Source organism: Halichoerus grypus, chromosome 5, assembly GCF_964656455.1.
Source record: "Halichoerus grypus chromosome 5, mHalGry1.hap1.1, whole genome shotgun sequence".
Lineage (NCBI taxonomy): Eukaryota > Metazoa > Chordata > Mammalia > Carnivora > Phocidae > Halichoerus > Halichoerus grypus.
The window spans coordinates 36,502,765-36,528,604 of NC_135716.1; the positions used below are offsets into that span (position 1 = coordinate 36,502,765).

At 36.1% G+C, this 25,840-nt stretch overlaps 1 protein-coding gene across 1 annotated transcript in view; it reads left to right on the forward strand.

Annotated features, from left to right (window-relative positions):
* The window catches only part of RGS22 (regulator of G protein signaling 22), a 149,131-nt gene that overhangs the window by 100,407 nt on the left and 22,884 nt on the right, over positions 1 to 25,840 (forward strand). Inside the window, exons 20-26 of the mRNA XM_078071665.1 lie at positions 1,030 to 1,098; positions 3,371 to 3,532; positions 6,647 to 6,826; positions 10,687 to 10,845; positions 14,043 to 14,141; positions 15,607 to 15,700; positions 15,818 to 15,898. Of these exons, the coding sequence (XP_077927791.1) occupies positions 1,030 to 1,098; positions 3,371 to 3,532; positions 6,647 to 6,826; positions 10,687 to 10,845; positions 14,043 to 14,141; positions 15,607 to 15,700; positions 15,818 to 15,898 (844 nt within the window). The remainder of the gene's footprint in view (positions 1 to 1,029; positions 1,099 to 3,370; positions 3,533 to 6,646; positions 6,827 to 10,686; positions 10,846 to 14,042; positions 14,142 to 15,606; positions 15,701 to 15,817; positions 15,899 to 25,840) is intronic.

Consider the following 25,840-nt stretch of genomic DNA (forward strand, 5'->3'; position numbering starts at 1 on the left):
GTTCCTGGATCTTTTCTCCAGCTGTGGCTATCAAAAAGCAGCAGCTGTGATCCAGTACCAGTCTCTCTAGGTCAATGCCTGGATCTATCTGCTGTGGACAGGGAGGTGGATTCATATAGCACAGATTTGGCAGGAGTGGTTCCCAAGGGAAAATATTATGAATAGACAACAACCTCAAGAAATATCTACTATAGGGGCGCCTGGGTGGCTCAGTCGTTGAGCGTCTGCCTTCGGCTCGGGTCATGATCTCGGGGTCCTGGGATCGAGCCCCGCATCGGGCTCCCTGCTCAGCGGGAAGCCTGCTTCTCCCTCTCCCCCTGCCCCCTGCTTATGTTCCCTCTCTCGCTGTGTCTCTGTCAAATAAATAAATAAAATCTTTAAAAAAAAAAAAAAAAGAAATATCTACTATATTTCCTCCCTGCATTGAATAACTTCTGTGCTCTTCTAAAATTAGTTGTGGCTAGAAAATAGCACAAAAATCTGGGAACTCCTAATTGTCTCTCCAGCTTCAATTTCCATGGGACCCAAAGTGAACTATTATCCACATTTGGGGCAACACGCTTAGGTATTATTAGCTTCATTTTGCAGACGGGGAAACTGTTCAGAGAATTTGAGTGACTTGCTCAGGTACATAGGGAGGGCTTCCATTTCTAAGTCTGATCCTTTTTGTCCTAAACTGCATCATCTCTTATCCATGCTGACCTTTACCTCATTTTTAAAAGCTATTAAATTAGGGGCACCTGGGTGGTGCAGTTGGTTGAGCGGCCAGCTGTTGGTTTTGGCTCAGGTTGTGATCTCAGGATGGTGGGATTGAGCCCCATGTCGGGCTCTGTGGTCAGCACGGAGTCTGCTTGGGATTCTCTCTCTCTCTCTCCCTCTGCCCCTCACCCCACTCGTGCTCTCTCTCTCTCTAAAATAAGTAAGTAAATATTTTTAAAAAATAAAATAAAAGCTATTAAATTAGTAAATGATGTCAAAAAATGAAGACATTCTGAATAACTGGGATAAAATAATTGGTTTTGCTTTTAGGTACAGATGAGAGACATAGCCGAAGAGCTCTTGTTACAGAAGCATGAAAGGAAAATCGGGGTCTGGAAGGCAAGTAGTGTTTGTTATATTCTTCCTCTTGCAACTTCCACTCTGTCGAAGTATTACTTTTTTCCTCCCCTACTTGTTCAAAGACGCTCATTGTAGACGCTGCGTTCTAAGCCACCGACTCTGTTTAATTGGCTGATGGAATCTGGGGGAGAGTGTGATTCTGCCAGAGCCCTCTTCTTAAAGCCCTCTCGACCTGCTAAACCCTAGAAGTGTGCTTTAAATATTAGACTTTAAATATGCATTTTTGTTTATTTTGCCTGTGATGGATTTATTGAGACAAGCTGTTCATTTCAGCATATGGTAATTTATTTATTACTGAGAGTGGATTGCACAAAAAAATAAGTATGCAACAGACTGAGCAAGTTAAATGATCTTGCATTATACTCTGTTGAGAATTACATTTTGGCTTTAAAAGAATTAAAAACTATCATTCTGACAATTATTTAAACCACTATAATAGGATACTTTACTAGAAAATGCCTATTTTGCGTCTTAACAATCATGATAAACACAGGCTTCTTTCTGAGCCTACAAATTTATATGTATTCATCCTTCTATAGGTCTTGCTGGAATGTCAGACTAGTCCCAGGTGACCCCCTACATACATAAAATTTTATTTGACTATTAGAGGATTATATGTATCTGTTAGGATGCTCTTTTTCTGTATTTTCCTCTTGAAAGGAAATAAACCATTCTATGGTTGTCTTTTGCTTATTTTTTTTTTGTTGAAATGCTAAGGAGGATGGGTTTATATTTCATATTATTGTGCATTATATATTATGTTATTTTCTGTTTAAATTACTACGTTTTAGTATCTTAAGAAGCAGGTCTTAAAACATTATTTGTTGAGTGGGTTTTAAATAAACATCCCAGTCTAATACATAATTGTTCCTATTTATAGGGCTGTAATTTTAATATGGAACATATGGTGGGGTCTTAACTTTTTGACCAGAGAACACGACATGTGCCTCACTAAAACAGTATTAGGCATCTAATCACTTTATCTGGGTTAAGGCACTGCTATTCACCTAGACTGCCTGGTGTTGGCTTCCCTTTTCAGTTTCCAATTCAGATGTCATCCTCAAGGCCCTTTTGCAAAGCTTTTACTCCTCCAGGCAGAATGAGTTACTCCTTTTGTGTTCCCATAGTGCTTTTTACGTAACTCTCTCAAACACTTATGCTGATAGTCGCATATGATTTGTTTCAAGAAATTTATTTTATGCATTGTCAGTAACGGATGTTTAGCATGTGTTTTGACTGATTGTTACTATAATCCCCAAATTCATTTACAACATTGCCTTTGGAATGGTGCTTCTTTGCATGATTGTAGACTAAACTCAGATTTGGGAAACTTCAATAAAATTTATCCAGTAAAAAATTTTCTATTCAGTAAATTCAATAAAATCTAGGTCTTATGTTTTTTAATCTGAGAGGCTAAAGAGGGATGGCTATGTGATCTAAAATGGTCAAAATTTAGAAAGTAGACATCTTGTATTTCAAAACTGTGACGATACAAACTAAGTCATACTGTAAGCCTTACTAAAGCACCATGGGTCCTTCTGGCTTTTTTGTTATGTAAAGTAAATCCTCAGTCAGTTTATTATTAAAAATAATGTATTAATGATTTTTCTTCTTGTTAGGAAGTATTAATAACAATTTTTATTAAAATAATATAAAGATATCTCACCTGAAAACATGATATTTTTTCTAGTTAGAAGCTCCACAGCAAATTTCCTGTTTAAATTAACAGGGTTAATTGGTAATTTTTTTTAAGATTTTGAAAAAATATCTTAAATGTCCTAGTGTTCTTACTTTTTAAAAGGCAGGAGAGTTATATTTAATATATAACATGATACATATATAATATATGTAGTTATAAAATACATAATAATGATGTAACAATGTATAATCATAACATTATGGTTACATTTTTCTGTTTAAGCACAAAACTCTCAGTGCACTAAAATGTAGTTTTTCACCATAGTCCCAAACTGTAATGATTCTTAACATTCTTAAACAATGTAGTTATATGTTCTGAATCAGCCAATCATTTCTTTTTCTCTCTACCTCTTAAAAAAATGATGCCATAAAAATATAAAGGACACAAAAAAGAGAACAGAGAGGTAAAAGTTGCCAAATTCTTTTGTATCCATGCCATAAATTTCAGCAGCCGAAAGTAAAGGAGGTTGAAGTTGGTAATTCTTAGCCTAATAAATAACTTTATTATTACTTTAGAACACAGCTAATTTTCTGTATTCTCTGCTTTGGACAGCCTGTGGAGAGTAAGTGGATATCTTCATCTTGTGAAATCATTGCATTTCGTAAAGCATTATTGAATCCAATTACTGCAAGACAATTTCAACGGTTTGTGGCTTTAAAAGGAGATTTATTGGAAAATGGTGTACTCTTTTGGCAAGAAGTACAAAAATATAAGGTATTATATTGGAAGTTGGAAAAAAACACCTTTTTTGTGGAGGAAATGCATTAACATCAGATTCTGAACTGTAACTTTATAGACAAGATTTGTATAAGATATCCCAATTTTGTCATCTTCAGACCAATATGTAAATATTGAGGTGTTCATTGTTCTAAGTTAGATACATTTCTTATTATACAGTGAAGAGTAAGAGTGAGCCCTGAAATGATAGAATTGGATTTTTCAACGTATTCACATATATTATGATTTAATGAGAACCTTCCTGAAGAGTTTTAATTACATTTTTGCATATCACTCCTCTATAAATGTACCGTACACATTTTTTCCTGAAAACATCCATATTCAGTACTTTAACCAAGACCTCTTTACCAGAATTCCTCCCAACTGTATTGCCAGCAATGTAATCAAAGATAGAGGATTATAGAAAATAAACCAACAGAGATGAGAGGAGCTTTTCTATTAGAATGGCCAAATTTTTAACAAAACAAATAAATGAAAGAACGAGTGGTTAGGAGCAAAGGCAGTTTTAGGTTTAAGTGTTTATTGAAACCATATTTCATCTTTGCGTTGAAGAAAGGAAAGGACTTTCTAGGTATTTTAATCTAGACTTGAATATGGGAGTGTTGTCTCGAAATACCCAAGAGTAGGCATCCAGACTCTGCTTCAGTTCTCCCCCAGGGAGCAGATTCATTTCTGGGCAAGCAGCCTATTTTATCCCATTATAAAGGTAGAGAATCAAAATAAAACTGGAATTTAAGAGGCTAATACTTTCAATTCACCTATAATCTAAGTATGAATTATGCAATACTAATACTCTGCAGCATTTATATTCTATATAGTTAGTAATTGCTCAATAAAATCTATTTCCAAACTTTCTCCAACTTACCATGAAGCTGTTTTCTACCTTTTCTGTGATGAACAATTTTTGTACTATTCTCACCTTAGAAATTTTCTCAGAAAAAAATGTTTTGAGATAAAATTTTTCAAAATCTGCCACAAGGTAAGCAATATTAAAATAATTTTTTTTAAGGATTAGGAAGGAGGTGGAGTCTGTTTTCCAGAATAGGCAGTTATTATGAGTGGGCAGAATTATTTTTAAGCTACTATGAATATAAGTAAGCCCAACCCCACTAGGGCAGGAGGTAATGCAATAAACCTTGCACAAAAAGCATTTAAAAAAAACCTACTCCTTCAAGGTCAGCCCTTAGCTGTGTGACTGTTTCTCCTTCAAGACTGCCCTTGGTCTTCATTTAAATATCTTGTCTGTGGCATAGAATGGAGGACATATAATTCTAGGTAACTAGTCAAAATCATGCTATAGGAGGTAATTTGTTCATTCTAATGTGCCATCCATTATGCTAGATCATAGGAATAAAAATGTGAATACAACACATTGCCTGCCCTCAAGGAGGGAGACACCCAGGAAAACAAATATCATGACATAGTATTGCTTATGATCCATGTTCTAACTAGGTATAGTTTTGGCACTGAGGAGGGAATGATGCAGAGAGGGTTGTAGGTCAGGGAAGTCTCGGCAGAGATAACATTTAACTGGGTCTTTAGAGAGTTTGCTAGGTGGAAAGCATTCTACCTGGTATGGCGAAATCTTACTGAGTTCACTTTTATATGGCTTACTCTTATTAAATGTTTACTATCTGCCAGATATTGTCTTAATTCTTTTCATGTAACAATGAATTTATTCTTCAGAAGAATCCTATTGGGTCAAAGCTGTTATTCTTGCCATTTTACAGATGAAGAAGCTAAGGCACAGAAAGGTTAAGAAACTCCTAACATCATGTAGCTAATTAAGTGGTAGAGCTGGAATTTGAACCAAGGCATTCTGTTGCTAAAGCTCATGCCCTTAACCACTAAATTATGTTCGCCCCCCCACCCCACCCCCCTAGCAGTGATTGTGGTAATATGCTTAGAAATTGAGATCTGGGTTCTTCCCAAATTTTCACAATTCAAAACAATATTTGATTAAGATTGTTCTGAATTGTGAAAAATTGGGAAGAACCCAGATGTTCAACAACAGGACATTACTTACTTAATTATTACACATCTATAGAATAGAATACTCTGCAACCATTAGAAATCATGCTGTAGGTGGGTGCCTGGGTGGCTCAGTCATTAAGCATCTGCCTTTGGCTCAGGTCATGGTCCCAGGGTCCTGGGATTGAGCCCCACATCGGGCTTCCTGCTCAGAGGGAAGCCTGCTTCTCCCTCTCCCACTCCCCCTGCTTGTATTCCATCTCTTGCTGTCTCTCTCTGTCAAATAAATAGATAAAATCTTTAAAAAAAAATCATGCTGTGGGAAAATAATCAATGATAGAAAAAGATATTCATCTTATTGATTTTTTAGAAACGTAGCTACTAGAAAACAGTATAATTTAATCTAAAGTGTGCATGTATATGTGTGTCCATAGAAAAAAGACTGGAAGGATATATTCATCCAGCAAGTACTTATTGAGCACTTACCAAGAGCCATGCTAAATCCTGAGGATATGATCATGACCAAAATAGTCTTCCCTCCTAGAGCTTACAGTGTCATGGGAGGGACAGACAAGCGATAGACAAGACAGTCATTAAGACCATGATTAGAACCGTGGTGATGGAAGCACAGGGCACAATGGAAGTACCTACTAAGATGGACATCTCTCCTGAACTGAGGGAGTCATCGAAAGCCTTCTAGAGGAAAGTCTTTTTAAACCGAGACCTTAATGATAGGTTCTCTTGCTTCTCCTCCAGGAAGATTGAGCCTTTAAAGGGCAGGTACTGTCATGGGACTCAGCTGGTATATAGCAAGCACCCAATACAAATTTGTTAAATGAGGCAAAGTAGACATTGAAGCTGTTCCTTTGCCTAGGAGTAGAAGCACTCAAGATTAAGTGAAACATGTATTTATGTAAGGTATATGCATCAAAGTGTTAGGTTCCTCAAACCCAAGAGAAATAGAAGATATGATTTTTTAGGATAGCCTTCACATGTTCTAGTGCCCTCTTGACCTGAAGTTAAAGAGTATATATTACCGAAAGACATTTTGGCACAATTCTATAAAGTATTCTAGGAATGTATTAATCATATATTGTTCTATCTTTCCTCCTTTTTCAGGACTTGTGCCATTCTCATTGTGATCAGTCCATCATTCACAAGAAGATCATGACTATTATCAACTGCTTTATTAATTCTAGTATTCCACCAGCTTTACAAATTGACATTCCAATAGAGCAAGCCCAGAAGATTATTGAACATAGGAAGGAGTTAGGACCATATGTGTTTAGGGAGGCACAGGTAAGAGATCAGGGCATGCAGCTAAGGGTATTTTATTATTTATTTTATTTTATTTAGCAGCTAAGCATATTTTAAAATAGATGAACAATCTAGATATTCTTTTAAGGTTTTTGCATTATTCATATTTGACAAGGTTCCAACCTTCCTAATACTGAGATTTATTCTATTTAATTAAGAAATTTTTCAGGGGTGCCTGGGTGGCTCAGTTGGTTAAGTGTTGGGCTCTGGATTTGGGCTCAGATTATGATCTCAGGGTCCTGGGATTGAGCCCTGCGTTAAGTCTGTTTCAGACTCTGCACTCAGCAGGAAGTCTGCTTGAGATTCATTCTGTCTGTCTGCCCCCGCCCCACTCTCTCTCTCTCTAAAATGGATAGATAAATCTTTTAAATTTTTTGCATATTCCACAGATCATAAAAAACTAGTAACTTATTTTGTTGATAATATATAGCAAATACAATTATTTAAATACTATCCTTGACTCTCCGTGATTATCATTTTTGTTTCTAATTTATACAACTCCAGCCAATTCCTCCTTCCTTTCCCACCATTCCTATTTCCTTTAGAAAATCTGCTACCACAAATATGTGGTAAAATATGTGTGTCCCAAGATTTGTGTATTTTTAAAGATTGGAATATTCACATAGCTCATAAAGTAAGTGAGAGGAGATTTAAGTACACAAGCTCATGAAAGGAAAACCATGCCTGTTAACCTGCTCAAGTTACTTCTTTTTAAGATAAATAATAGAAAACAGCGATTTGATGAACATAATTTATTTGCATTTTTAAAAGCCTTTTAGTGATGTAGTTCCTGAAAAATGATTAAGAAAAATAAATTATAATGGGGGTAATAGGGAAGGCCATGTCATGATTTAAGTGATATGAAACAGAGATTTAGGATATGATTGCCCTTGAGCATGGAAAAAAAGGCCATTATTCCTTAACATTCATTTGTGAGCCAGCTGTGTTCTAAGTCCTCTAAGGGACTGAAAATGGACTCACAATCCAAATTATGCATTAAAAGAAGTGAAAATATAGAGGAACAGTTGAGGATGTGCTAGAGAGAAATAGAGAAAACATGGTGCCAGAATTACAGTATCTGTTAGTGAAAAGATCTTAGAGATCACTTAGCTTAGCCTAGGTCTCCGAATAATCAGACCAGGGCTTGCTCATCTAGGTCAAAGACCTCGAGTCTGCAAGTGCCTGTCTGGAGCTGCTTATATTGGTTGGTTCTGCCATACTATCTAGGGATTGAAGCCAGTGAATTCTATTGGAGTCCTCTAGTTTGTGCCCTCTACTTGATTTCCTAAAATGGAGTCCTAGACATGTCTTAAATATGGACTTCGGAGCATCAGAAAATAAGAGAATCTTTATATAGAGTCCTCACCCCACCAAACTGATGATTCCTCCTGCGTTTCCTAAGGAAGTTCAGAGAATAGCATCACCTTCTACCCAGGTGTGCAAGCCAGAGATCTGGTTACCATCTTTATGTCTTTCTTCTCCTTTATTCCCTTAACCTCATATCTGCAGTCCCTAAAATGTATCCATTGGTCTCCTTGTTATCTGTCATCCTATCTACTTTTCTCTGACTCTGCCATTACCTCAGTTCACGTCTGCAATACTTCACATTAATTGCCAAACGTGCCTCTGAGCTCTCAAAACCATTTAACTCACTGCAGACAGAGCCATCTTTTTCAAAATGTCTATCTGATCATGTCACTTCTCTGCTTTCAATTTCAGTTATTCCCCACTGTCCTCAGAATGAAGACCATACTCATTTATCTCTCTTAGGCATATCTCTTACCACTCCCTGCTACCCATCCCCCAGTTTTACTGACATATTTGTACTTCCACAAACAAGCCTTACTCTCTTCCCTCCTGAGTTTTTTGCGTTATCATCTACTCTCCCATGTGCTTCTGTAACATCCTGTATATGTCTGTGTTTATCACACAAAACTGAAAATGCCTATTTTCATGCTAACTTTCCCACTAGATTGTAAGGTGTTTGAGGGCAGGGAATGTTTGTTATTTACCCTTGTGGCCCAGATGCCTGGCATAGAATAGGCATTTTTGAACACATAGATGACTGACATGAGAAGTGATCATTTGTGACAGAAAGGAGTAAGATCAAATTGGAAAGGAAAGCAAACTTGAGTGAAAGGGCTGCATAGTAGATAAAAAAGCCTGTTGCCTGTTCTAGTATTGTAATCCGTATAGCCTCTGCCTGTCCCGCACTTGCACCCCTAATAGCTGTGAAGTTTTCTTCACTCAGCCAAATTTTCACTGGCCCTTTTGACTCATACTAATGCCATTGCCCATCTCCTGCCAGTGAGCAAAGTAGCTCTATAATTATTCAAACATTTTCTTACCTACAGTTTGATTTCTTTTAAGGTTCTGGAGGCACGGGGTAATTTTCATGACTAGCACATATGTTATTAACCTAAAATCTTGATTGCAACTTGTAGGAATAGAGCAGTTTTATGTCTCTTATTGAAAAATTGTGTTCTACTTGGGTGACTTTTACTGGAAGACTTTCTAGATTGAAATAAATATTTGAGAGCTAGGAATGATTCAGGTTTTGGAGAGATAACTGAGGTATAGGGTCAATAGTTGGTAAATAGAGGAGGAAGTGGGGGAGTATTTAAGTTTAAGAAGTTCATATAAAAACTACCATGATCCCTTGACATTGGAGCAAGGGCTTACTTAAATAAAGAAATGGCAGGTAAATGTAAATGAAGTTTTTTTAAAAGCCTGCATTTCATCAAATAAAGAATCTCTAGCCTTTTTGTTCAAAATGCCAAGAAACTACAGAATTCAATGATAAAACTGTATTTTTTTAATTTAAATTCAATTAGCCAACATATAGTACATCATTGGTTTTTGGTGTAGTGTTCAATGATTCATTAGTTGCGTATAAACTGTATTTTAAATCGAATAATTTTAGAATTACTAATAATATCCATATACAGAAAAGAGGAATAATGAAATATACCAACCAACTGAGGACTCTGTTGATCACTTCAGCACTTGCTTTTTAAAAATTCCTCTTTTCCCCTGAAGAGTTGGCTTGGAGCCTAATGGGATGGTTCATTTTTCTCCAGGGCATTAGGTAAAGGTCATTCCTAGCAACAAGATGTTGGACTTGATCTGATGTGGCAAGTCCTACCTTCTTGGAAGTAATGTATACCTCTGGAACTAATGGAAATACTTGGCATGGGAATTTGAGCAACAATTCTTATCTCTATAAATATCACAGTTAATCACTTAATGTAGAGTGTCCTCATAGAAAGCATTTGTCCAGGATACCACCCTGCTTCTTAAATGTTACTTTTCTTGCTCTCACATAAAAGAGATTATATCATTTAAAAGTTACTCAAGATTTATTCTTAGATATGCAGCTTTGTTTAAGAGCTTTTCCAGAGGTATTTCCTTTCTCTAAAAGAAAGAAAAGGGGGCAGAGAGGAGTTCCTCTTGATGGACTGAATATTTGGAATACTTGCATAAAACAGCAGAGTGTGTGGCAGATCAACTAGTGTATGTTTTAAAAGAAAAAATAAATTTCTTATTTAAAAAGACCTAATGGATTCTTTATTAATACAATCAATTGGTTAGGGAAACATAAAGAATAAAGTAACTTCTAAGTGTATTTTTTTTTTTTAAAGAAAGACTTCTCATTGGTAGTAAAATACACTGATCATAAGCATGTGCTGAGCTAAACTATACCAAGATGTCTGGAGACAATAAGTTGGAGGAAACATGCTGTATATTAAAGATAGAATAGTTAATCCATTATTATGGTGAATTAGAGTTTAAATCGGTACATTTGTATGAAATTGTAACCCGAGACATTGTTTTTTATACAGATGACAATTTTTGGGGTTCTATTTAAATTTTGGCCTCAATTTTGTGAGTTTAGGAAGAATTTAACTGATGAAAAAATTATGAGTGTTTTAGAGAGAAGACAAGAATATAATAAGCAGAAAAAAAAATTGGCAGTCATAGAAGACGAAAAATTTGCAAAGGTAAGACAAAACTCATTTTGAGTTGAATCATACTTTTATTTTTTATTTCTTTATTTTTTCTTATGGTTTGAATCACACTTTTAAAAAGGTATGTGATGTGTATGAATTTAGAGAAGAATTTAGGCCAGAGAAAAAATACAGAGACATTATAGAATACAGATTTTAGTGGCTTTAATAATTTAGTTAGAGGTTTCAGACTTCATTTTGAATTTCTCAAAATTCATCTCGAATGTCACCTCTTCCCTGTGGAAGCTTCCTTGACCCTAATAGGCAACACAAGCAGCTCACATCCACTGTAGGAACATTCCTAACTCTCTTGGAGAATGCTTTATATAGCCTCATAAATAAGTTTTTGCATCTGTCATCCTCACTGGACTGAGATTCCCAAGGATAATATCTGTCTTGTGCATCTGTGTATCATAGCACATAGACCAGTGTCCAACATATGCTCAATTATTAATCACTGTTTACTGAGTAAGTCAGGAATAAGAAAAAGAATGAATGAAAAGATGTCATGTACTCATGGGAAAGCATTTTCAGTATTACAATTACAGAATAAAACATTGACTGTGAAATTTATAAATATGAATCATAAATTGCCCAACCTGCCTATTTGTCCATTTATTCATCCATTCATGTGTCTATCCCTATATTTATCTATTTTCTTTGAATTGAAAAAGGGTAACTGCATCTAACTAATTTATTTGTTTATAGGCTTATGCTTATTCTATTTTTTAAAAGAAATTTAAAAGTTACTAAAGGTGCAAAAGTGATATAATGAATGCTCATATATACACAGGTCAAAATAAACACTGCTAACATTTTGCCTCTTTTTTTTTTCACCTCCTTAAAATACTGTAGAAAGAATAAATACTGCAGAAAGAGCAAACTCTCTTAATCCCAGCTCTGAGTTCTGTTACCCTCCCCATTCCCAAGAGCAACCACTAAGCTTGGGATATATTCTTCCAGATCTTTTTAAAGACAGTGTTTTATACATGTATGTATACAATTTCGTAAATAATATAGAGGACTATGGAGGTTCTCAAAAAACTGCCAAGCTTCTCCAAAGCTGCAGAAGCAGCTTGCTCTGCTTTGATGTTTGTATGGTGTATCTTTTTCTATTCCTTTACTACCTATACCATTATATTTCAATTAAAGAGCGTATAATTGGGTCACGGTGGTTTTTTAAAAAAAATCTATTCTGCCAATCTCTGTCTTTTAATTGGTGTATTTAGTCTCTTTATCTTTAGTGTAGTTTTTTATATGTTAGTTAAGTCTGCCATTTTATTTCTTGTTTTGATTGTTCCCCCTGTTTTTCATTTTATTCTGTTTCCTTTGTTGGCACTCCTGTGGATTACTTGCCTATTTCTTAGAATTTTATTTGGGTGTGTCTTTGTTAGATATTTTACTGGTTGCTTTAGATATTACATTATAGATACATGACTTTCACCAGTCTATTAGTGTTGACATTTAACCAGTTTGAGTGGTCTAGAAACTGCTCTCCCCCTTTAAGTCTTTTTCCCCTCACCTGTTTATACTTATTTTAAATATTTCCTCAACATATACTGAGAACCACATCCCTATAAAGGGTGAGGTGGTTGAGGAAAATATAAGACATTTCAAAATGAGCAGAAAATGGCAGATGATATCCATATAAAGCCATCATAAGAATAAAACAGAAAATGAAAACTCCAACATTTTATAATTTTTGCTTCAAGCCTCAAACATAAATTAGGAAACTCAAGGAGAATAGAAAAATCTATTCTGTTAACCCATATTTTTGCTCTTTCAATTTTTCTTCCCTCCTGATGTTCTAAGATTTATTATTTTATTCTTTCTTTTCCCTATAGGTAAAGTATTGTTTCTCACTTACTGCTTTCAAGATTTTTTCTTTGTCTTTAATTTTCAGAATTTGATTATGATATGTCTTATGTGGATTTCTTTGGATTTATTTTGACTGAGGATGACTCGGGTTCTTGAGTCTATAGGTTTATGTCTTTTGCTAAGTTTTTTGGGGGGATTTATATACATATTATATATGTGTGTGCATATATATGTATATATAAACTTTTTGATCCATATATCTGATTTACATACATATTATATATCATTTATATACATATATATGAATCAGAAAGAAAGTATATATAAATAATAGGTGTATAAATCCTCATATCTATTCAATCAAATTTCTTCTCCCTTGAGTACCTTATAGCTTCACTTTTGAGAGATTTTTGTCTTTTTCTTCAGTCTTATTTTAAGTCCAGTAAACTATCATTTTACATTTCCTTTTTATATTTTTGGTCTATTTCTGGCCTGAGTTTCTGCATTTATGATTTGGAGTATTATTTAATATATGCAAATATTTGTATACGAATATTTAGTTAATTTATTTTATAGTTCTCCTCTGACTCATGACTGGATTTCTTGGACCGTACTGTCAGCAACTAAAATGTGTACACAACATCATTTATAATAGTAAAAAATTTTTAATGACTTAAGTTTCTAATAGCAGGCATTGATTAAATTATCTATGGTACATACCTTTACCAGACTATTATTCACCTGTTGAAGTGATGATATAGTTTATTTTTTTATCATTCAGGATTTGCGTGCATAGGACAGTTCATCATTGGAAATAATAATGTATTCATTTCATCATTCAAATATTCGTGTGTATACTATATGTTGTATGGTAGGCATACTGGTGATTGATAAAAAGACCCTCCCCTTTACATTCCCATTCTACTTTTATTCACATAGAAACATTTTCACAACATTTAACATGAAAAGGATATTTCAAAAGAGCACATACAGTGTGATTCCATTTCATGAAATTTATGTAATAAAATATAAATATTTAAAATTATAGATTATATCTATGTCTTTCTCTGGTGAGAATTTTGGATGGATGTTTATGAAACTGTTTACAATGGTTTTTCTTAGATGCCAGAATTTGGGAGTGATTTTTATGTTCTTCATAATTTATTATTTATTTTAAAATATTTTTATATTACTATGAAAGAAAATTAAAGAGTTCATAAATTATGTCACATTAGTAATATTGACTTGATGAAACCACAGGTGTGGTACTCACCACAAAACATGTTTTCATTTAATGTGACTCTTTTACTGTAAGTTTATACTAATATAGTTTTATCCATTTTTTGGAATAACTTAATTTAAAATAATTACAGGATGGACTCAAACAATATGCAAGTTCTTCAGGATCTGCTATCAAAACAGTTACTCTAGCCACTGACCCAGTTTTAGGCATACAAGCATATGGTCGACAGGTAAGCAGTTAAAGGTGTCACAGATACCACTTCTTCTATAGTAGAATGCAGTCACTCAATTATTTTACAATAGTAGAGGTGTGCTTGTTTGAAAATGAAGGTAAAATTATGCTGGAAGAGATTGGAAGGGAATTTCCTTGAGCCTTCGGAGAACATTAAAATTTCAGCTGATCTTGGACAATATAATCAACAAAAATACTTTTTGATACATATGAAGAAGATTTAAGAGGCAGCAGTTGAAATGACTATCTTATTGGAAAAGAGAATAAGGCAGATAGAGAACAAGATAGAATACATTTGGTTGATATATTCTTGGGTTAAAAAAAGAAAGAAAAACATCAAAGGCTCCATCTCAATTTTTTAATCCTTTGAAGTGGTCATAAAATTGGCCAGTACATGACCATCAACAATACATGTTAATACATTCACAGTTTTTATGTTTATATTTACATGTATAACTTGTACATTCCATGAAATTTCATAAGTTTATGTCCATTTTTAATGACTTGTATCAAAAGTGTTTGTGTCTTAGGATAACACTAGCTCAAGAAACAATCTTTTTGGCATTTAGGAATGTCAAACAAATTCAGCCACTCAGCTAAGATAGACTGATAAACTGTAAAACTGTTATTGAGAGAAGGGAAATGTCCAATTTTGTGACACCATATTTTGAAAAAGGTAATATCTAAATGTGTGTGGTATGTAATAATGCCACTTGGAAGAACATTCATTAGCAAATAACAAGCATTAAATTTCAGAAACACGGTGTAAAAATAAAGGGGGAAATGTGGAATTTGAGATAGCAGGCTTCTAATTTTTACTGTCATTTACAGTATTACCTGGAAGCCTGAAAAAAAATCACAGAATTTGCTTTGAGCCTGTTAAAAGGAGAAAGGGAGAGAAAAGGGGATGATGATGATGGTGGTGATCTCTTGTCATATATCTCAAGAGTTTTATAAGAAACTAAAAAGCTTTTGGAAACCAAATATATATATAAAACAATATATTATTGTTGTTGCTATTGAAGGAATACATGTGAATTATTCCAGCAATTGGTAGAGTAATAATGCACTCCACATTTTGCAAGTGTGGATGCTCTGTATATGCATTTGTTTCAGATAGATTTTGCACATTTAAGAATTGCAATTAATCCAAATGCAAAATACCCTCCCCCAAACTTGGATCTCTCTTAAGCATCTAAATTCATAATCAAATTAAATATATAGGTGCCTGCATAGCTGTCAAGAAATCTATAAAGCCTTTGCAACATTGATTCATTGAGAAATAGTTATAACACATATAATTACAGCACATCATTGAAGAGTTATATTCAATGATCTGTTATTGAAGTTTGTTATACTTCAATAAAAGGTTTAAATGAAGAGGCTTATATAAGTCATCTTACCTTCAGTTTATTTCCTGGGGCAAACATTTCCAAAATTAAGTTTGAAAATTGTCTTTCTAGCCAACCTGGTGCTACTCCAAGTACATAGAAGCCTTAGAACAGGAAAGGGTTCTTCTTAAAATTCAAGAAGAGATGGAAAAAAAGTTATTTACAGGTAATTTTTGCTTTTTGCCTACAGGATTGCTTTGTTACCTTCTACCATGGATTAATTGTAGAGGACTTTGCTGCTGATTACTTCACTGTTTTCCTTCTTTCTCTTATTTTTGTGCAGCTACACCATCTTTTACAAATTTTAAGTCTCCTGCTTCAGCCATGTCTTTGAAAAAGACCATATCTTCCCACAACATCCAGAGTGAGTTTTCAGTAATAGTCTACCTGCAGTTCTTTCTTCCTTGTTAGAATTCAGCCTGCCATGAGGCCATCAGCATAGAGACAGCAAGAAGGGATGAAGACTGCTTTCCTCCTAACTGCTCTGAACCACAACTTTGGAGAATTTCAGTATATGTGTGTGTGTGTGTGTGTGTGCGTGCATGTGCGTGTGTGTGTGTGTGCGCATGTGCATGTATGTGTGTGTGTGTGTGTGTTCTGTTTCCCTTTCTGTTTTTTCTCCTCTGCTGAGAACCTAACACTCCATCCCATTTTTAGAGTGATGGTACTCATGTGGGTATATAACCTGCTGCTGCTAGATGCAAGGTAAGTCACAGACTGAAAGTTGTTCAGTACCATCCATGTCCCTCTGACACACACACTCATGCACATACACAGCTGCGCACACACACACACACACACACACACATACCACTAACCAACTGATGGGTAAGAGTGAGCACCTTGCCTCCCTTCTAAGTGGCACAGTCCCCTGAAAAGGAACCCTTCCAGGGAATGATCATTTATTGTTTTTATTTACTCCTTATCTATTCTTTTCTTCCACAAAGAACAACAGAATAGGCTCTAGCTCAGTTTCCCAAGTTTTTCCAAGCTCCGTCTCCCCAAGTTGGGAATACAAGAAGAAACTGAAAATAAAGAACTGAAAATCAAGCCAAGTCCTTCTCTCCTGCAGATACTGATAGGATTATACAGTTTTGACTGGCTGCTCAGGTAAAGGCTTCAGTGCCTTTACAAAGTAGTATAGGAAACCATGTGGTATATGTGTGACCCATGGAGCCGGTATTTGAAGAACCCAGTAAAGGTCCTGTTTCTCTGATCTTCTATCTTACTGCTTAGCTTTTTGTGGATTTGGGTTTTCTCGTTCTCGGGAGGGTTTGATGAGCAGGCCTTTATGTTCTTAGCCTGTTCATCTTTTTTCTCTCTTGGTTTATCCTAGCCACTGTACCCTTCTGCAAGTTCCCCAACCCCTTAGGCCGCCCTCACAGTGCCTCAACCTGGAGGGTTTGCTGACATATCTGTTCATTTTTTTGATCCTTATTACAACTCTTTGTAAGTTTTTTGTTTGTTTTCGATTTAGATTTTCCATAGCTGCTTCTGTTTTCAACCATTTATTTTTCTCTTGCAGGAATTCCTTAAGCCAAATTTAGCTGACATGGAAGCTCAAGTGATTTTTTTTGATGGCCTGCATTAGAGCAAGCTTACCATCTAAATAAAGTTTGGCATGTTGTACTCTCATAGTTTTAAAATGATAGCTATTCTGTACACATGACATACGAGACCATAAAATTTTTAAAAACTTATTTAGAATAAAATGACTTCTGTCTAGGTTAGAAGAATCAAAATGGGTTGCTAATCACAGAACTTCAGAAAGTACCGTGTTATGCTCCTCAGGTAATCTTTCAGTAAGTGTTCTTGGAGCATTGACTCTATCTCGTTAGCAGATATAATCAGCAGGGGGCTAGGGGCGAATACTCCTAGCAGTACATTGACCCAAAACATAAAGAGAAGTGACTTCAAACCCCATCCCTTTCCCCAGCTCTGAAGGAACCGAATATTAAAGCAGTGGTCCTCAGATGCAGACTTTAGCGTGTGCAAGAGTTACTTGTGGCATTTGCCAGCAGGGCAGATTTCTGGGCTCGCTCTCCGAGAGTCTGATTCAATAGCTCTTGGGCAAAACCCATGAATCTCCCTCTTTAACAGATGTCCTAGGTGATTCTGATAGAGCAGCTCCCCAGATCACTCTTTGCAATGAACTGTGAGGGTGAACGAGAAGAGCTTGAAAAGGTAAAAGCCCCCTTATTTACTGGGGTTACACGTGTATCAGAGAGAGCCCAGACACACACCCTCTTCTCCTCTTTCCCAGAGAGAAAGGAGAAAGTGTCAGAAATGATGTGGGAGCATGAACTTCACCAGCCGTAGGCCTCGGGACGCCGACGCTCTAAAGACCGTGACCTGGATTACCAGATGGGAAGCAACGGACTTCCTCTCTCTCAGAACCCCAGAGAGTATTTTCAAAGTAGAAATGGCTATTCCTGATTCTCTAAAGAGTTTTAAAGAAACATTTTAAAGGGGGGAAGCATCAGGAGGCACACTTCAGATAGAGATTTTCTTCTAAAGCAGTGGTTTGGACACTTGTTACAGCTTTGAAGCCCTGTGGTTTCCTCTGCTTCCACTCTGCTCCACACCCTGGGGTGGCCGTGAAGCGTGTAACATTTCTATGCTTTGCACTTGATCTTTGTTTCTTTCTTTTCTTTTTTTCCTTTCCTTTCCTTTCCTTTCTCTTCCTTCTTTCCTTCCTTCCTCCCTCCCTCCCTTCCTTCCTTCCTTCCTTTTTTCTCTTTTTTTCTTTTTGGTATTCTACTCTTTCTCTGCCTTCCTTTGGTTTTAATTGAACATTTTATAAGATTCCATTTTCTCTCCTCTCTTAGCATGTCAATTATACTTCTTTTTTTTAAGAAGTTGCCCCAGAGTTTGCAGTATACATTTACAACTAATAAAAGCCTGCTTTCAAGTACTACCATACCACCTCGTGGGTGGTGCAGGGGCCTTATATCAGAGCATGTCCTCTTGCTCCCTCCTGTCCCTTATCACTTTGCTGTCAGTTCATTTCACTTGTCCCTAAGCTATAATCACTGAATACATTCTTGCTATTATTATTTTAAACTGTTTTCTGTTAGGTCAATTAAGAATAAGAAAAATAAAACATTATTTCCCCTTCATTTATGCCTTCTCTAATGCTCTTCCCTTCTTTATGTAGATCCAAGTTTCTGACCTATTATCATTTTCCTTCTCTCTGAAGAACTTCTTTCATCATTTCTTGTAAGGTAGGTCTACTGGAGACAAATTCCCTCAATTTTTGTATGCCTTGTAAAGTCTTTATTTCTCCTTCACTTTTGAAGGGTAATTTCACCGTATACAGAATTCTAGGTTAGTGGTTTTATTCTTTCAACACTTCATATATTTCACTCCACTCTCCCCTGGCTTGCATGTTTTCAGAAGAGAAACCAAATAGAATTCTTATCTTGTTCCCCTGGCTTCTTTCAAGATTCTCTTTGTGACTTTGTGCAATTCAAATATAGTATGTCTAGGTGTAGATTTTATGGTATGCATCCTGCTTATGTTCTCTGAGTTTCCTAGATCAGTGGTTTGGTGTCTGTCATTAATTTCGGAAAATTTGCAGTCATTATGACTTCAAATATTGCTTCTGTTCCTTATCTTTCTTCTCCTGGTATTGCCACTACGCACATGTAGCACCTTTTGTTAAGTGTCCCAAGTTCTTGGATATTCTGTTATTTTCCACTTTTTTTTTCTCTTTGCATTTCAGTTTTGGAATTTTCTATTGACCTTTCTTCAGGCTCACTGATTCTTTCCATAGCTATGTCTAGTCTGTTGGGAAGCCCATCAAAGGCATTCTTCATTTACATTACAATGTTTTTAGTTTCTAGTATTTCATTTAGATTTTGTCTTAGAACTTCCATCTCTCTGCTTATGTGACCCATCTGCTCTGACATCCAGTTTTTTAGTAGATCTCTTAGCATATTAATCATTTTACATTTCTGGTCTGATAATTCCAAAATCTCTGCCATATCTGAGTCTGGTTCAGAGGCTTGCTTTATCTTTTCAGACTGTTTTTTTTTTGTTTCCTTGTCTTTTAGCATGCTTTGTAATATTTTATAGAAAACAAGACATGATAAAAGGAACTGAGGTTATATGGGCCTTTAGTGTGAGGTTTTATGTTTATCTGGCTAGGCATTAGGCTATATTTACTGTGGCTGTGGGGTTACGGGCTGAAATTTCCCGTATGTCCTTGTTTTTGTCTCCTCTGTTGTTTTGGGTTTTCCTGGAGACTCCTTAATAGGTCCTGAGGCTTGCAGTTCTTTTAGCTGCAATCACGGTTATTACACCAGAACCCTGTTGATGTGGTAAAGTGTAGGAGGAGGGGAAGTGTTTTACATTCTGATGGTTATGTGTCAGTCTTCCGGTGAGACTGAGTTCGGTATTTCCCTTCCCCCAGGTCATTTAGGCTTTAGTAAAACCCCGGTCCATTAGGCTCTGGTAAAATAGTTTCTCTTGAGGGCAGGCCTTGTTAGGAAGAGAACTCTGGGTGTATTCCAAAATGTTTTCTTTACCACTCCCCCGACCAGAAGCAGAGGGGATTTTTTTCTCTGATCTTTACAGTGAAAACCTGGTGGAGCTACTGGAAGTAAAACCCAAGAATGTGGACCCCCCCCACCCAAAGACAGGGCCCCTCTCAAGCTGGTCTGCCCTGAGCCTGGAGCAAGTCACCGTTTATAACAAAGAATTTCTCCCCAAATTAACTCCAGCTGCCGGCTTCTGCTCCTGGTAAGCTCTGATTCTCTGTATCTGCCTGTCTTTCTCTCCAGCTTTAAGGGCAGCGGTTTGCCCTCTTACCACAGTTCTTTGAAGGATCCAAAGAGAGTTGTTGATTTTCGGTTTGTTCAGCTTTTTTCTTGTTGAAGACGGTAGTGATGACTTCTAAGCTCTTTAACACGTTGGATGGGACCCTCAAGTTTGACACCAGTATTTCAAAGTATTCTGTAGTCAGTTTTATTTTTAAGATAAAACTAAGAAAAGTTAAATTATTTACGTTTGTATTGTGTTATACATATATATATTAAATTGATGGCAATTTTTATATTATAAATATTTACATGTTCATTTTGGCCTACTCTCAAAGCATCCTCCAGCATGGGCTAGTCTCAACTTTTTAGCACTAGAGACAATTTCATTATATTAGCATGCTCGGGAAGTATCTTCCAACTGTGCTTCTACTGATTCTTCTTAACATCTCTTCATTCATCTCCTCCTTCTCCCAAGCCTATTGGATGACTGCCTTGTTCCAGATTCTTATCACCTTGAATCTGAGTCCTAATTAGTATCTCTCTCTTCTGCCTGACCATCCTCCAACTGTGCTCAGTGATTTTTTTATAAAATCATACCTTCTTATGACATTACTTTGCCTAAATCCTTCGTTAAGATGGTCAGTGGGGCACCTGGGTGGTTTAGTCGGTTAAGTGTCTGATTCTTGATTTTGGCTCAGGTCATGATCTCCTCACGATCAGTGGGGAGTCTGCTTGGGACTCTCTCCATTTCCCTCTGCCTCTCCTCTCTCTCAAATAAATAAATAAATAAATAAATCTTTAAAAAAAAAGATGATCGGTAAACCTGTTATTGATAGAAGTTCTCTCTTTTTTTTTTTTTTTTTGAGAGAGAGAGACAGTGTGTGTGCAAGGAGGGGAGAAGGGCAGAAGGAGAGGGAGAGAGAGAATCTTAAGCAGGCTCTGACCCTGAGATCATGACCCAAGCCAAAATCAAGAATTGGATGTTTAACCAACTGAGCCACCCAGGTGCCCCAAGAAATTCTTTACTTAGCATGACATATGTGTAAGTCCCTTCTGTCTTCTGATATAAATATTCAGATCAGGCATTTGTTTTTCTGGGAAGCTATCTTTGATATTCTTCTCTTACCCTAGACCACACCCCCCCAACAACTACAGAAGTTATCACTCCCGCTTCTGTCTTACCACTCTGTGGCTGATTTACTCCTCTATAATAACCCTTGTCATATGGATTGTAATTTTTTGTTCACATGCCTGTTTCCCCAGTAAAGCTGTTATTTGAACTTTCGTTCCCAGCACCTTCATAAAATATCTAGAAAATAGATGTTCATTAAATATTTGTTGAAAAAATGAAGGAAATGTCTCCACTGTAAAAATCACAGGAAGGTAAAAATCACTGCATATGTAAGAAAGGTCGATATAATGCCATTCACAAAAATTTGCCATTAGTATTTTTATAATGAAAATACATAATAATGTCACAATTTCATGTAAAGTATATAATCTTTGTTCTATCCATATCATTTTTCATATTTATGAAAATACACCTATGTGTCATCATGTCTTTCAGAGAAGAAATTAGTGCTTATTAAATCACATTAAATCACTTAAATTACTTAAGGCCTGGGTTTCTCAAACTTGACACTATTGACATTTTTGGCCAGCTAATTCTTTGTTGTGGAGGGCTATCTTGTGCAGTGTTGGATATTTCACAATATCCCTGGCCTCTATCCAGTGGAGGCCAGTAACACCTCCCCAGTTGTGACAACCCAAAATATTTCCAGACATTGCCAAATCATACCTAGTTGAGAACACTGCTTTAGACTTTGGAACATTTTTATGTTTAATTTTTTGAGATCTCTACTTACAATGGAACCTTTAAATTCTAGTTCCCCAGCATATCCTTTTTTAAAAAGTATCATAGTACCTAGCCCCATAACACCACCAATAGTGCCTTCTAAGAGATGCCTTATTTGTTTTAGTGGTATCTATATTACATCCATTTGAATAATTTCTCTTTTTTTACATCATCTTTGGAAGTGTAATGCCTAAAGGAAATGCTCAGTCAATATTTGTTGAATTAATAAAACTTAAATTCCTTACTTACATTTAATGTAATATATATGTTAGGTAATCTTAAAAGTACCCTTAAATCTGACTTGGGTTTGTACAAATAAATAAATTAATTCTAATTGTGCTAACTTTATATCTGATGTGCTTCTTGATTTTATGAGTTGAGTTGAGTTCTCGTTAAAAAAAGCTTACTTTTGGAAGAGACTCAGGTTTTAAAACACACAAATTACCATGTATACTTTGTCAACTTATACCCTTCAAAACATGGGAAAATTGATCTCATACTTTGTTTACATTATTGTTTGGGGTGAATAAATATATTTTGAAATAAAAATAATAGTGAAATAATCCAAAAGTAATTTGGCCAAATGGGTCAGATTTCAGCTTGTATATATTATTTTCTAATAAACAGATTTAGTATTAAAGGTATAATCTAATTCATGTTATATTTCTTAAATGTGTATCTTTATCATTTGTCATATAATTGAAAATTACAGTACATTATCTGTGAATAATTGTGTTTTTTTCTTAATTGGCATACGCTTTAAAAAATTTTTTTTTATTAACATATAATGTTATTTGTTTCAAGGGTACAGGTCTGTGATTCATCAGTCTTACACAATTCACAGCGCTCACCATAGTGCCTACCCTCCCCAATATCCATCACCCAGCCACCCCATCCCTCCCACCCACCTCCACTCCAGCAACCCTCAGTCTGTTTCCTGAGATTAAGAGTCTCTTATGGTTTGTCTCCCTCTCCGGTTTCATATTGTTTCATTCCCCACCCCCTTTCCCTATGATCCTCTGTCTTGTTTCTCAAGTTCCTCATATCAGTGAGATCATATGATACTTGTCTTTCTCTGATTGACTTATTTCGCTTAGCATAATACCCTCTAGTTACATCCACGTCATTGCAAATGGAAAGATTTCGGGTTTTTTTTTTTTTTTTTTTGGTGGCTGCATAATATTCTATTCCATTGTGTATATATATACCACATCTTTTTTATCCATTCATCTGTTGAGGGACATCTAGGCTCTTTCCATAGTTTGGCTATTGTGGACATTGCTGCTATAAACATTGGGACGCACATGCCCCTTCGGATCACTACATTTGTATCTTTGGGGTAAATACCCAGTAGTGCAATTGCTGGGTCATAGGGTAGCTCTATTTTCAACTTTTTGAGGAACCTCCATACTGTTTTCCAGAGTGGCTGCACCAGCTTGCATTCCCACCAACAGTGTAGGTGGGAATCTCTGCATCCTCGCCAACATCTGTCCTTTCCTGACTTGTTAATTTTAGCCATTCTGACTGGTGTGAGGTGGTATCTCACTGAGGTTTTGATTTGGATTTCCCTGATGCTGAGCGATGTTGAGCACTTTTTCATGTGTCTGTTGACCATTTGGATGTCTTCTTTGGAAAAATGTCTGTTCATGTCTTCTGCCCATTTCTTGATTGGATTCTTTGTTCTTTGGGTGTTGAGTTTGATAAGTTCTTTATAGATTTTGGATACTAGCCCTTTATCTGATATGTCATTTGCAAATATCTTCTCCCATTCTGTCGGTTGTCTTTTGGTTTTGTTGACTGTTTCCTTTGCTGTGCAAAAGCTTTTTATCTTGATGAAGTCCCAATAGTTCACTTTTGCCCTTGCTTCCCTTGTCTTTGGCAGTGTTTCTAGGAAGAAGTTGCTGCGGCTGAGGTCAAAGAGGTTGCTGCCTGTGTTCTCCTCAAGCATTTTGATGGATTCCTGTCTCACGTTTAGGTCTTTCATCCATTTTCAGTCTATTTTTGTGTGTGGTGTAAGGAAATGGTCCAGTTTCATTCTTCTGCATGTGGCTGTCCAATTTTCCCAGCACCATTGTTGAAGAGACTGTCTTTTTTCCATTGGACATTCTTTCCTGCTTTGTCAAAGATTAGTTGACCATAGAGTTGGGGGTCCATTTCTGGGCTCTCTATTCTGTTCCATTGATCTATGTGTCTGTTTTTGTGCCAGTACCATACTGTCTTGATGATGACAGCTTTGTAATAGAGCTGGAAGTCCGGAATTGTAATGCCACCAGCTTTGCTTTTCTTTTTCAACATTCCTCTGGCTATTCGGGGTCTTTTCTGGTTCCATACAAATTTTAGGATTATTTGTTCCATTTCTTTGAAAAAAGTGGATGGTATTTTGATAGGGATTGCATTAAATGTGTAGATTGCTCTAGGTAGCATAGACATTTTCACAATATTTGTTCTTCCAATCCATGAGCGTGGAACATTTTTCCATTTCTTTGTGTCTTCCTCAATTTCTTTCATGAGTATTCTATAGTTTTCTGAGCACAGATCCTTTGCCTCTTTGGTTAAATTTATTCCTAGGTATCTTATGGTTTTGGGTGCAATTGTAAATGGGATCGACTCCTTAATTTCTCTTTCTTCTGTCTTGTTGTTGGTGTATAGAAATGCAACTGATTTCTGTGCACTGATTTTATATCCTGCCACTTTACTGAATTCCTGTATGAGTTCTAGCAGTTTTGGGGTGGAGTCTTTTGGGTTCTCCACATAAAGTATCATATCATCTGCAAAAAGTGGGAGTTTCATTTCTTCTTTGCCAATTCGGATGCCTTTTATTTCTTTTTGTTGTCTGATTGCTGAGCCTAGGACTTTTAGTACTATGTTGAATAGCAGTGGTGATAGTGGACATCCCTGCCATGTTCCTGACCTTAGGGAAAAGCTCTCAATTTTTCTCCATTGAGTATGATATTCACTGTGGGTTTTTCATAGGTGGCTTTTATGATATTGAGGTTTGTACCCTCTATCCCTACACTCTGAGGAGTTTTAATCAAGAAAGGATGCTGTACTTTGTCAAATGCTTTTTCTGCATCTATTGAGAGGATCATATGGTTCTTGTTCTTTCTTTTATTAATGTATTGTATCACCTTGATTGATTTGCGGGCGTTGAACCAAACTTGCAGCCCAGGAATAAATCCCACTTGGTCGTAGTGAATAATCCTTTTAATGTACTGTTGGATCCTATCACCCAGTATTTTGGTGAGAATTTTTGCATCCATATTCATCAGGGATATTGGTCTGTAGTTCTCCTTTTTGATGGAGTGTTTGTCTGGTTTTGGGATCAAGGTAATGCTGGCCTCATAAGATGAGTTTGGAAGTTTTCCTTCCATTTCTATTCTTTGAAACAGCTTCAGAAGAATAGGTATTAATTCTTCTTTAAATGTTTGGTAGAATTCCCCTGGGAAGCCATCTGGCCCTGGGCTCTTGTTTGTTGGGAGATTTTTGATTATAGCTTCTAGTTCCTTAGTGGTTATGGGTCTGTTCAGGTTTTCTATTTCTTCCTGGTTCAGTTTTGGTAGTTTGTACATCTCTAGGAATGCATCCATTTCTTCCAGATTAATTTTCTGGCATATAGTTGCTCATAATATGTTCTTATAATTGTTTGTATTTCTTTTGTGTTGGTTGTGATCTCTCCTCTTTCATTCAT